The 13,836-nt window shown below is 45.2% G+C and overlaps 1 protein-coding gene across 1 annotated transcript; it reads left to right on the forward strand.

Moving 5' to 3' along the window:
* The first annotated feature begins 9,549 nt into the window (after window positions 1–9,549).
* LOC125534652 (disease resistance protein RGA5-like) lies at window positions 9,550–13,022 on the forward strand. The gene is made up of 2 exons (XM_048697818.1): window positions 9,550–10,424; window positions 11,066–13,022. The coding sequence occupies exons 1-2, from the start codon at window positions 9,550–9,552 to the stop codon at window positions 13,020–13,022; spliced, it is 2,832 nt and encodes a 943-aa protein (XP_048553775.1).
* The last annotated feature ends 814 nt before the right edge of the window (window positions 13,023–13,836 follow it).

Consider the following 13,836-nt stretch of genomic DNA (forward strand, 5'->3'; position numbering starts at 1 on the left):
GATCACGATGAGTACGACTCCTTCAACCCCGTTCTCTTGAACGCTTCCGCTTAGCGATCTACAAGGGTATGTAGATGCACTCTCCTTCCCCTCGTTGCTGGTCTCTCCATAGATAGATCTTGGTGACATGTAGGAAAATTTTGAATTTCTGCTACGTTCCCCAACAAATAATAGTATGCATTTTGGTCATGAGCGTGTAAAACTGCATGACTCCAATGTAAAGTTGGTAAATTGCAATTCCAAAGTACAGATAATGCAATGAGCTTAACTCTTTGGATAAAGGATTCTACCAAATCATTTTGAGTCTAGACATTAGGACAAATTGCTAAACTTCAATCCAAGGGCCATATAAAAGGCACTCAAGGAGAATTCTGCAATGTTATCCATTCGATTTGCTTGAAATCGATGTCAGGATAATGAGCCAATGGTTTCGTGTGGATAAACCACACTTGAGACCATCGTATAGATGTGTCTTTTGGAATCATGGAACACCTGAATAGTCTAGTCAATGGATGGAAAGAGTGACTTACCTCAACTTGATGCATTCAAGGAGTCTGAGTGGTTCAGCCTAGACTTTAAGGTGCGCGAGCCTTAAAACTAGCTTCCCTGTGTCACATGTAGTGTACACAAAATCCAAATATCGTTAGAATTTAGCATCAAAATAATCATAAACTATGGAATTGCTCATAGTTTCGGTTTCAACCCAATGTCTCGATGACCAAGGTGAGTATGCCAAGTTTGCCATGTACAAGACATTTTGGAAAACTATCTTGGGCGCAACATGTGCTACGGGTTTTGCAGTATGTGTAGTACAATCCTGATGATACATAGAGAATGTGCTTGCCATATCCGTTGCATATGGTAAAGAGAAGTTAGTCCTCTTTGTTGTCATCATAAGTTTCGCTATGAAAACTATTTTGACGGATACCTCTATTGTTTAGTAGGGTACGAGTTAAACCTGAGAAGCAATAAAGCATCCCGGCGTTACTCGAGTACCTACAGGGATAGTAAATATGACTCGAGTTGAGCCAACAAATACCTCATCGCGTCTAGCGATTTTAAAACATCTCCTTTCTCTCGATGAGAGTGGAAACATTAAACTTCCCTGAGCATAGAGTTTGTGGTGCATAGGTCCACAAGGCACATATCATCTTTCATCGGATTGACCCCCGTAGAAATCTATATAAGACATGAAGATTCTCAAGGAAATCACTATCAGATATATAGAATACATACAAACGTATTTGTACCAAAGTGTTGATACAATATATGACGACAACAATACTTATGTTGTTGTTACAACATCATAAATGGACATAAATTATATTGACCACTGAGGAGATTGAGAGACTATTCATGGTCTCCAAACATGTCGGTTGAGTCATATTCAACCACACGTTCTCGGTGCCCATAGGGTCCCGTCATCACTGGGATGTCGGGTTGAAGGCTGAAGTGAGCTTCAAACCTTTGCCCTTGAATTCATTGTATCTCAGGGATTGCTGATGCAGAATAACCAGATGCTGAGATCTGAATCTAATGCCTTATAATGTATAAGACACCATTTTCTGTTAATGGTGTGATCCTGACCAGAAGTGAATCCTGTATTGCACACATTATCCCATGAGACACAAGAGCGATCAGGATGTCCATGGCCTAGATAGGGCAGTGGTGGCCATTAAGGGCGAATGCCTCAAATTCTATAGCCATATGATATCTCTATGGGTAAACCATATATAATTAATTTACAGTCAATAAATTAAAGACCATCATGATTGATGTTGTAATGAACTTAGCAAAATCAATAGGTATTTCAAGAAGTTATCTTAAAACCATTAATGTGAATCTCAAATTGCTAAATATGACACCTTGAAGATAATCTCCAAAATGGAGTAGATCTCGCAGCACTAGGGAGTATAATCTGATGAAATCAGTAGGTACTCACTCGTAATGCTGTATGTCATGACTTAGTAAAATATGTAGGAGAGCACTTTGTAAAGCAATCATAATGTCGAGAACGACAAAATGTAGGCTTTATCAGTAGTCATCGATAATATGCATATGCAGTAGATCTCAATTGCAAATGGACGTATTAATCTCGACATGTAACGAACATGGAGATACATACATTCCGGAATACATTGTACTCAACAGAAATACACTACTATTGTAATGAATAGTAATGATTTTGCAAACTTGATGTTCAAGTGAAAAAACTTGAATTGTATAGACCTCAAATTAAATGAGATGATCTTGTATCAAGTTGCAAGATAATTCAGCAAAGTGAATTAATATTTTGCGAAAGAAAATTAATCTCAATTGCAATGAGATTGTTTTGCGAGAAAAATTATATTTCTCAATCGCAAATCAATATTGTTGTGCGAGAAAATTTAATCTCAATCGCGAAAAACATGTTCTAGAGAATGTGGTAAACACATTGAACATGTCAAATATAAATATACACATATTTCTGGAATTGTAAAACTCAACAGAAAATGGGTTGAAATGCATATCTATACATACATGGTCTAATAAAGATGACAAGTGCTAATGAATAGCACGAGTAGTTGAACCATGTTCAGTTATCCTGAGACGTACAGGAATTACTCCAAGATTTATACACACAAGCCTATTATGAAAATAGGTAAAGCCGCATGGGTTAAAGTGTATAATCACGAAGGGATAAGGCTCCATGGCCTTTTCAATTTCCATGTGCGGTTACGAATCGAAGGATTCGTTTTGGTTCACGCCGCCGTGCTACGCACCACCGTTCGCTGCCGATGGAGGGCACTGCCGCACGTATTCGTGCTGCCGGAGTGCTAGAAGACGTCGGTGCACCGCGGGCGGCGGACGGACACGCGGTGCGGCACGGCACATGGCCGGGCGGAGACCGTGGCCTGGGGCGCGGTGCGGCGCGGAGGCCGGGCACAGGGTGCTGGTCAGGCGGCACGGAGGCCGTGGCCTGGGGCGCGGCGAGGCGCAGAGGCCGGGTGGACGGGCGCGCGGCCAGGGGCAGCCCCGACCCGGGCGGGCGCGGCCAGGGGCAGCCCCGACCCGGGCGGGCGCGGCCAGGGGCAGCCACGGCCTGGTGCGGCCGGCGCAAAGGCCGGGTGGACGGGCGCGCGGCCAGGGACAGCCCCGATCCGGGCGGCGGCTGGGTGGATGGGCCCCTGGCGCATCGCAACGCAGGCGGGCGCGGCGCACGGCCAGGCGCGGCGAATGGGCGCTGGGCGGGTGAGGGCGAAGCCTCAGCGCAGGCAACGTGTGGCCACGGCCTGGCGCGGGGTGCGGCGCAGCGTGCGAGGGCAAGGCCTCAACGCGGGCGGGCGTAGCCTGGCTACTCCGGGCGCGAGCGCCGCGCGGGGGAAGTGGACCCGCAACGACGGCCGGAGGGAGGCGACGCCGGCCGGTGGCCGCTATCATGACCTCTACAGGAGAGGCCATGGTCGGGGAGCGGTCGCGCCGTCGCTTTTTCTCTCGACCAAATCGCTCTCGGGAGCGTGCTGATAACGTGTTGAGGACCAAAGCAAAATGAATGAAACTTCTCTTTTTCATTGATGATTCTACATATATCTATATCTATCTATATCAATATAAAAGACTCAAAGGGACAGATCCAAACCATCTTAGCCGTCAAATCATGTTATCTAACGGTTCAAATCCCTCCAATGATGAGCACCAAACACGTTTAACGCTCTAATTACCCATCACTGCCATTGGTTATAAACACGTTTTGACTCAACGCTATCCCATGAAATCTGCCGTGTAATTAATATCCTACCATTCCCGTGAAAAAATAATTGATATACTACTAAATGCCAACATGCAACAGATATATCTTACCTAATATAACGTGCAACTAATATCCTACCTAATATAAACGTGCATTGCACGTACATTATTACTAGTAGGTATAGGGAGGACGCCTCGTTGAAGAGGTGTCTGTACATGAACCGGCGCGACGGTTGCCGAAATAGCATCCGTCGGCGGTTAATATAGGCAGGGATTGTCCCTTAATTAAGTAAAGGCATGTACAATGGTTGATAAAATAGTCTTATTTTAAATTTTGCATGAAATTTAGAGATGATAAAGAAAAATATCTACAATGGATCATCTCTTAGTCTTATCTTTAATAATTAGCAATTCCTAAAAATGTGGTGAGACATATTGTGCTAAGAAATCATCTCTTGTCTTATCTTAAATAAGAGAAGACAAGCCTTCTTTTATGAGTTCTCCATCCTCTACCTCATCATTTATCCTACGTGACACTTCTAAGATAACACCATTGTATATGCCCTAATAGTGCATGCATGAGTACTTTCTTCTTATAATAATAGTGCATGCAGTACGTATAGAAGCAGAACACAACCACGATTTTCTGTTTATCTTTTGCTATTAATGATGATGGATCGAGATCGATCGAGTAGAACAGGAAATCATTCCTACTCACCAGTTTGGGTGGGCGGCGAGGGCACACGGCGAGTCCACGACGACGACGAGCTCAGTGCGTGCTTGCTTTGCACTGTGGCAGCGACCATGTTGTCAATCGGGTCCGCCATGTTCTGCACGGGATTGGAAGGCTATAGGTGTACGAAACCTCACACGTTTGGATCACCGTCTAGTTAAATTTGCACGAATCTTAACTCATCGAGGCAGTTTTTTGCATGCCACGTAGGGCAAGGCTGGTGTGTGGGTGTTGGAGAGGTCGTCCACACGCCCCACAGCACGCTGTTGCCAACTACGTTGTGTGAGCGAACTAATTTCTATCCACACAGCCATCACCTAGACCACGCGCGTGTGGGCGAACTGCTTTTCGTCCATACGACAGTCGCACATGTTGGATGGCAACTGCGGTTGCACATACATGGCAACTAGGTAAACACACAAGGCAACTATGATTCGTTTTGCTAGACGACAACTGCAGCTGTGCGTACGTGGCAATCAGATAAACATACATGACAACTGTGATTAACCACACATGGCAAGTAGGTAAACACATATGGCAACTTTGTGTGACCATATGTGGCAAGTAGTTAATCACATACGACAACTATGGTTTGATTATACGCGGCAACTACCATAAATTAGACGTGGCAAGTATAGTTAACCAAAATAGAAAGAGTTGTCATGCTTTTACAACCATAATTGCCATCCTGGATAATTACATCTGCCATCCTGGATGGCAACGAAATCAACATCCCGTAGGTACCTAATGTAGCTGCGCCAGGACGTGTGGACATATTTGCTTCGTGCCACACATGCGGTGTGGGGATGAGTAATATGTGTTGATCTTGTGGCACGAAGTAGCTGCGCCCATATGGGTGGACAATTCTACTGTTCGCCCACACACAGCCCTTGTAGGTTGCCCCTACTCATGTCACACACGGTGTGTGAACAAATGCTTATTATGCTACACGTGTGATGAATATCGGCGTTCAATATATTATTAGACAAGTGGGTGTTTGCGTCGCTGGTTTGTTGGAGTAATACGGTGGAGTCGGCGTTTTCTTGTCCTCTCCGGAAACGAGTCTTCCAAGAATTCCAGTCCCAAGCGCAGCCAGTAATGCTATGGAAAAACACGACTAACGCGCTCATGGCAGCAAAGATTGTTTGCTCGCTAGGGTTCCTGAGCGCTCGCTATGGATCGTGTCTCAGCGCGAGGCTGGTGGGCAGTTTCCAACGAGCGCCTGCCGCCAAAGCGAGACGGGCCAGGCCCAAAGTACAATTTCCAAATCGTACAAACAATTACCATGCTAAAAATTATAAATATAAACGTATAAATTTCTCATACCATAGAGTATAAATTTTTTGCATACATAAAAAAAATAAAAATGCATACGTGTAGTTGCCACGCTGTGTAGCATAACAGAAATGCCTTGACATGCAGTATAAATTTCTCATGCTAAAGAGCAAAATAATTTTTTGTGAACTAAAACAAACATACAAAATTCCCATGATATATAGAGCAAAAAAAATAATTACCGCCTTTCTAGATACAAAATCATATAAGTATAAAACAACAGCAACATACACAAATTATTGAAACGAATAGTCCTACGCAAAAATTAGATAATTTTGTTCCTTGGAAAACATGGGAAATCTTGAAATGGTTTGTACTTCTCACACGGCAAAATGAAATAATTCTTCTTCCTACAAATCAAGGCGAGGATTTAAAAAATATATGTAAAAGTACTTGCATCACAAGTTTAGGGAAAATTGTTCTCTACAAGCATGACAAATTTTGAAGGTGTTCCTAATGATCACGTGGCAATTTTAGGAAAAAACTGTGTTTCCTAAAAATCGTGGCAAGTTATAGAAATTTGGTAAGCCACATGGCAAATTCAGAACTTGTCAGCAAAGGCCCACTAGACGAGGCAGATGCGGCGGTGCCAGCATGGGGGCACCGGCAGGAAAGACTCCTCCACGTGGTATCCCAAGATATGCCCTCCAACTCAGCAGACCTCTGTCTCTTCGAGTAGGCGCAGACAAGTTCAGTGGTGTCGGTGGAGTAGGAGCGCAAGCAGTTTGAAAACCAATACCATCGTGGCAAGTTATAGAATCACAACGGCCAGTTGGAGCCAGCGGCCGGCCATGCCAGAGCGCTGCTTGCAAGCCAGCGAGGAGGCGCACAGTGGATGTCGATAGCTGACAGATATATACAAGTCTTGATACCTCAGCCCATTTTAATTACTATCTCGACTATAAAATTGCAGAGTAGTGAACTAGTGATACACTCGAGGTAGCCTACTACATGCCATGATCTTACAGATGGCGTTTAACAAGATTTGTCGATGACCACAACCTTGAGGACAGAATACATCTTCTATTTAGCTGTCCATTTGACACAAAAAGCATAAGAATCCCACAGCCCTCGCGTCGCCTTCCCCTGGGCGACGCCGGGGGCCCCGAAACCATAGCTCCACCAGCACCCCTCGCGCCTCCTCCTGCCGCCGCTACCGCCGGCGTGGGCCGCGGTGCCAAAGGCACCTGCGCGGGTGGACGCGGTGGATCTCATCAGAGGCGGCAGGGGCGGCTCCTCTCGTGCGATCCAAAGGCGGCGGCTGGGGTGGCGACCCCAGGCCGTGCGGCGGTGGCCGAAGCACCATAGCCAGCGGAGCGGCGGCCCTGAATGGACGGCGGCGGTGGCAACGCCCCATCCGGCGGGGTGGGCTGTTCTGGTCGGGATGGTGACTGCGGATCCAACACCCCGATCGGACCCGTCGCGGGGAGGCCTTCCGCCGGCCGGCGGCGCGTGGAGGGGCCGGTGCCGAATCTCTGCCGGAGTACCGACGGTGACGTACGTCTTTGTGGAGAGGTTCCGCTCGGTTCCAGCGAGCCGCGAGGTCGAAAAGACGTAGCTTCCGGTGAAAATCGCGCCTGACTGCGGTCTTGGCGGACAATGGTGGCATCTCGGACGTCGTTCCCTACTCGAGGCGTCGTCGTTGTAGGTCACGTCAATCTGATAGGGAAGTTCCGGGGGAAACCCTAGATCTGGGTCAACCGGATCGGACGATGACGGTGTCTTAGGTGTCGTCTCCCTCCTGGGGGCATCGTTTTGGAGCAAGTGCTGGTTGGAGGGGACACGAGGAGGAGCGGTGTTTCATCCTGCCCATTGATGACGGCGGATCTCGGTGCCATGTCACAATGGAGACTCGGCGCCCGATGAGCGGAGATGGACTCGCGCAGGAGGGTGACGCTGTCTGGCATCGTGGTGGCGTCGGCGGCAGCTAGACCGGGTAAGGTAGATGCAGCGGTACAGCTCTGAAGATGGATTGGTGGCAGGTTGCTGCGGAGGCCTCATACCCGATAGGCGTCCTGGTTGAGGAGCACACCGGACTGGTGGGTGCCCATACCCGGCAGGCGTCCTGATTGGGACCTCAAGTCTTAAATGTTAGGGTTGCAAGGTCTATTTGGTATTAGGCCTAGACTTTCAGCGCCCCTTCATCAACTAGATAGGAGTAGCGACAGATGTTGCTTAGACGGTGGCTTTAGTCTTCCTGTTGTATGACTTTGTAAAGTCTTGTGTCAATAATTAATAAAATGGTTGTATGAATCGTCCAGATGTAGAGGCCAGGGGTCTTGCTCCTTTTAAAAAAAAAAATAGCTATCCATTTAGTCAAGGCTTTTGCTGGAGTATTGGAATAGAATGGAACTCTGATATAAACATCCACATGATGACCATTGATGCAAATGGCAGATACAAATGGGACTTCTTCATGGAAATCTTAATCACTGGAAGCTGGGCCATATGGAACCAGAGGAATGACAAAATATTTGAAGACATACCAAGCTCCATCATGGACTGCAAAGTCAGCTTCAGAAGGCACTTTCAAGACACTATGATCAGGGCTAGACCTAGTATCAAGGAAGGCATGTTATCATGGCTTGATAGTATGTAATTCGACTATGTGATAGCTTGACTATGCTCTAACTAGATGTAACTGGCATGATCATGCCAGTCATGTAATCGGACTAATCCCATTTTATTAATGAAAACTGTAGTTGGTCAATTTTTTTAACAAGATTTGTCGATGATAACACCGCGGAAGGATCCTTTTAAGAGCCATGTATAATTAACAAAATGAAGGGTGAGATCAATCAAACATTCTCTGAATTCCACTGCCGGGGGTGAATGCGGAATGTACTCTCAATGTCGCTGACTTTCATTCGCTCACATCTGGACCATCCACTGATGATGGGACGGTACATGATCAATAGTGCTTGCGTACTCCTAAGGTGCCTACTTCATATGCATCTGCGGACGTACTATTTCCCAATATAAAATTTATTGGCTTTTGGAGTCTATATAGAGTTCTATAGACTACACATATACCTATGCGTAGTTGTTGCTGTGGAAGTCTTGGTACATTCACCAAAAATTGGCAGCAATGTTTTGTCTTCTCTCAGTTTCTTAAGCCGATGAGTCCAAAGGGTGAAGTCTTCAATCAATATATAATTGTTGCGCTGTGGCTCAACCGTGAACCCTTGTTCCCAATATACAACTGTCCTTGGCTCAAGGTTCGTCCAGGAGAGCAAAGATTGAGCCTTTGTTCCGATAGAAAGCAAGAGAGCAAGATTGACCCTCGTTCCCCTCTGCTAGCACAACTGGAAGCACCTCCTGCCTGCAACGATGTTTTATTTAGAGGTCAGCCCCCCTCACCCTCAGTACTAATTAGCCTGCATCAGGACGATGTAGCTCTCTTGCACTCTTGTCTCCGTGATGCCCTGAGGAATGTTGCCAATGTTCGGCACATGAGCTTCAGGAACCCCTTTGTTATAACTCTCTATTCTCCTTGTAATCTCTAGCTGTAACATTTGCTTCCCTTTTCTTATGATATTCAGCATGTTCTCCATCAACAAAAGAAGACTGAGTGAAGCATGTAGGGATGGAGCCAGAATTCGCTCATAGGGGGGCTCAGGGGGTGATATTTGTGCCTTTCATTTGATTAAAGGGGCTAATTGTTTTTTTATTTTGCTTATTAATAGAGCATGAACACTATTAATTATCTAAAAAACAAGATTGTTGGGCACCATGGAGCCATGGATCTCGCAATGGGGTCCATGGGTTCCCTCCTCCGCAAACTGGGTGAGATTATCAAGGAGAAGTACAACCTACACAAGGGAGTTCAGAAAAAGGTCAAGTCCTTTTCTACCCAGCTGACCATTATGCGCGCTGCCCTTGGCAAGGTGGCAGAGGTGCCGCCAGATCAGCTCGACGACCAGGTCAAGTTTTGGGCTAATGAAGTTAGGGAGCTGGCTTATGACATGGAGGATGTCATCGACTCTCTCCTGGTGCGTGTTGAGGGTTGTGAGCCCAATGCTGATCAGGCCAGCTTCAAGAAGCTCATGGCCAGGATGGCAAATCTATTCAAAAAGGGCAAGTCTTGCCATGACATTGTCACAGCAGTCGAAGAAATCCATGAGCGGTTGCAAGATGTCTCTAGCCGACACAAAAGGTATAATCTTGCTAACCTACATGCAGCCACAAGAACCACTGTTGACCCTTTCTTGGAGGTTCTCTATGGAGATAAGAAGAATATCATCGGCATTGAGAAAGCAAGAGACGATATTATCAAGAAGATCAGTGATGGGGGTCAATCGATGCAGAGGCCTGAGGTTTACCCTCCTCCGAAAAGAAAAAAAATCATTGAGGGGGGGCGTGTGTCCAAGGAGCAACTCAAGATACTTTCTATTGTTGGATTTGGAGGAGTGGGCAAGACTACACTTGCCAGAGAAGTATATGATGCCCTTCCAACAAAATTTGATTACAGAGCTTTTGTGTCCGTGTCTCGGAATCCCGACATGAAGAAAGTACTAAGCAATCTTCTCTTTAAACTTGACAACAGAAGACATGCTAATCTGAATGCAGCAAACTTGGATGTAGAACAGCTCATTATCCTAGTCCGAGAATTGCTTAGCAAGAAAAGGTGCGCATCACCCACCCAACGAACCTTGTCATTTATATAGCTACAGGTGCCATCCACGCTAGTGGCACATACTTCTCCAGTACAAAATACATTATGACTTCTTGTGTTTTCTAGTTGTACATCTAAGGAGCATCCATGGCGTCAATCCTGACGGAAAAGAATATTATAATTTGGTCAAATAAAAAGGATAACTAACTAGTGGACGGCACATATATCTATCTTTATTTTGGATATTAATTTGTGTACGGGCTTTGCTTAATTAGATAAGGCAAAACGTTAATTGACACCATGGAAATCATCTCAACTTATTTTCCATGCTTTTTTTTTCTTGTGGAAAGGACTAAAGTCATATATTAAGCATCACAGTTCCTTACAAACCCCGGGCCCTTACTGAAAAAGGAAAATGCATCCAATACGATCAAAGTGTTTGGGTTGTGAGTCGTTATTGAGCCCATTTCCCAAACACCCAGCCATTACGAATCTGAACATTCATATAAAAGAATCAAACACACCCCCTGCTCAAGCGGTAACAATAGTACTGCTTCATTGCATTATCGAGGTGGTTGACATGCTTTCATGTTTTTGATAAATATTTTGTTCTGTTTTGCTAACTTGTAGCTCTTGCATTGGAATGTGGATAGGTACTTTATAATTATCGATGATTTATGGAATAAAGAAGCGTGGACAACAATCAGATATGCACTTAATGATGATGAGTGTGGAAGTATAATAATCACTACAACCCGCCTTATGGATGTCTCAAAAGTTTGCTGCTCTTCTAAAGACGATATGATTCATAAGATGAAATCTCTCTCTCTGGATGACTCCCAAAAACTTTTCCATCGAAGAATATTTTCATGTGAGGTGTGTCCTTCTAGATTGGAGCAAGTATCCAGAAAGATCTTGAAGAAATGTGCTGGGGTGCCATTAGCCATAATTAGCCTGGCTAGTTATTTAGCTAATAACCAGAGGTTCAACCAAATTGACCAATGGTATGTTTTGCTCAACTCTGTTGGCCGTGGACTTGAAAAAGGTGATGATCATGTGAAGGAAATGAAGAGAATACTATCATTGAGCTTTTATGATCTCCCTTCTTATTTGAAGACTTGCTTTTTATACCTAAGTATCTTTCCAGAAGATCATCAAATTGGCAGAGATCGGTTAATAAGGAGATGGGCATGCGAAGGTTTTATCCAAGTAGAAAATGAAACAACCAGCCTACTTGAGCTTGGAGATAGTTACTTCAACCAGCTAGTAAACAGGAACATGATCGAGCCGATTATACATGATGACGGCAGCGTGGAAGCTTGTTGTGTACATGACTTAATGCTTGATCTTATATGTGAAGTATCAAGCAAAGAAAACTTTGTTACTATATTGGATTTTATTGAGGGAGACACACCTTCGGGAAAGAAGTTCCGCAGATTGTCCTTGCAAAAGGGCATGACAGATCTCACCACTACTCGGATGGCTAACACAAGCATGTCACAAGTGAGGTCTTTTACCGCTTTTAGTCCCACTGTCAGTAAGATTCCCTCTCTTTATAGATTTCAAGTTTTGCGTGTATTGGATCTGGAAGGTTGCGATCTTCGAAAAAGCCCTGGCATTGATCTTAGGCATGTTGAGAAGTTGTTACATTTGAGATACCTAGGGTTAAGAGGTACAAAGGTTGGGAAGCTCCCGATGGACATAGGAAAGCTACAGTTTTTGCAGACACTAGACTTGCAATGGACCAATTCAAAAGAGTTGGCGTCCAGTGTTGTTCAGCTGAGGCATTTGGTGTGCCTAATCCTTGATTTAGGTATGCCACTACCAAACGGGTTCAGCAACCTGAAATGCCTTGAACAGCTGACAGGACATGGAGTGGGCATTTTTACTGCAGACAGCGCAAAAGAGCTGGGGTGTCTCATCGGGCTAAGGGAGCTGGCCTTTAAATGGGATCTATGGCTGAATCCGGATGATCTGAGAACAACTAAAGTTTTGATCGAGTCCCTAGGCAAGCTGCACAAACTTGAGAGTCTGGAGATCTGCTCTATTGGTCCTTGGGTTGTCGACCTTATGCTGGAGCTGGAGTGGGTGCCGTCACCAAACCTCCGCAGGCTTAAATTTGACACATGTTTCAAGAGCTTGCCATCTTGGATTTGTTGTTCATCGCTTCCCCTACTCTCCTACCTTGATCTACCAGTTGGTAAAGTGCAATCTGGTGATATTCAGATCCTTGGAATGCTGCCGGCTCTCCGTTATGTCACCCTCGGCGCAGGCACCATCGAGAGAGCAGGCAATACAGTGGAAAATTTGGAGCTTAGCGCTGGTGACTTCCCTAGCGCGAGAGTGTGCCTTTTCCACAAAATATTACTGGTGCATCCTAAGTTCCAACCAGGAGCTATGCCAATGGTTCAACGCCTTCGCTTTGGTCTCCGAGTGAATGACATTCTCTGTCCTGAGTTCGATTTGAGCATAGGGAACCTTCCTTCGCTCAGGCAACTCAGAATTGATCTCGACAGTAGGGGAGATAAATATTCTCAAGCCATGGATGCGCTGAGGCGTGTGGCAGAGGGCCATCCCAAAAGCCCCACCCTTCGTGTCGATAAATACTGACATGATGGAGAGGTACTCCTGTCGTTTCTGCATTTAATTCAGTTCCCTGTTTCTTTTGGCTTCTCTAACAATTGTTTCTTCCAATTTCAGGCCGAGTCGAGTCGAGCCGAGCGATGAATAAAATCCTGTGTCCTGAAGGTACTAATTCCGTTCAGTTGTTTACTACATCATGCATGTGTTAGTTAGTAACTAGTACTCGTATTATTCTTTCACCATCTTCTTCAGCTCTCCACTGTCTACTTCAGCATCTTCTTTATGCAATATGCACTGTAAAATTGATTCTTTGTCTCCGCCTTTGATTTCAGCTAGCAGGAGGTGATTTCGTTGGCGGCATAGACTCTATCGTGCAATTCTCCATCCTCCCGGTCACTATGTTCATTTCATGTTCCTTATGCATAAGCGAGATGAACTTCTGTGTGATTTTGCCTGTACTGTTACTTTATTTGGTGAACCAGCTTGTTTATTCATCAGTGTGTAATAAGGCTTGTTTGGTGGTGTGCCAGGTTTTTCGTCCCTTAGGTTATGTTCCCAGCAAACGTAACTAGAGGGTTTTCCTGGTGTGCGTCGAACTCAGCGAACCTATTTCCCTCTCTATTGTTGTGTTGAATACTGTCTACATTCTTGTAAGATAAAATTGCATGATCCTCTATTATGTTCTTGCTTTTCCTCGGTTCAGGAACCATTACATTTCTAGGGTCCTCAGTTTTACTGCCTGAAAGCTAGCTAGCTCATGATGAACTATCCTCTTTTCATTTTCCTTACAACTTCACTTTTTAATGATTTGCCTGGCGCCGATGCTTCCTCCATGGCTGCT

This window comes from Triticum urartu, chromosome 2 (genome assembly GCF_003073215.2).
Source record: "Triticum urartu cultivar G1812 chromosome 2, Tu2.1, whole genome shotgun sequence".
In the NCBI taxonomy this organism is placed as follows: Eukaryota; Viridiplantae; Streptophyta; class Magnoliopsida; order Poales; family Poaceae; genus Triticum; species Triticum urartu.

Coding starts and splice junctions, on each gene's coding strand:
- LOC125534652 (XM_048697818.1), top strand. CDS start 9,550: ATGGGGTCCATGGGTTCCCTCCTCCGCAAACTGGGTGAGATTATCAAG. Junction 10,425..11,065: donor GAATTGCTTAGCAAGAAAAG/GTGCGCATCACC, acceptor GAATGTGGATAG/GTACTTTATAATTATCGATG.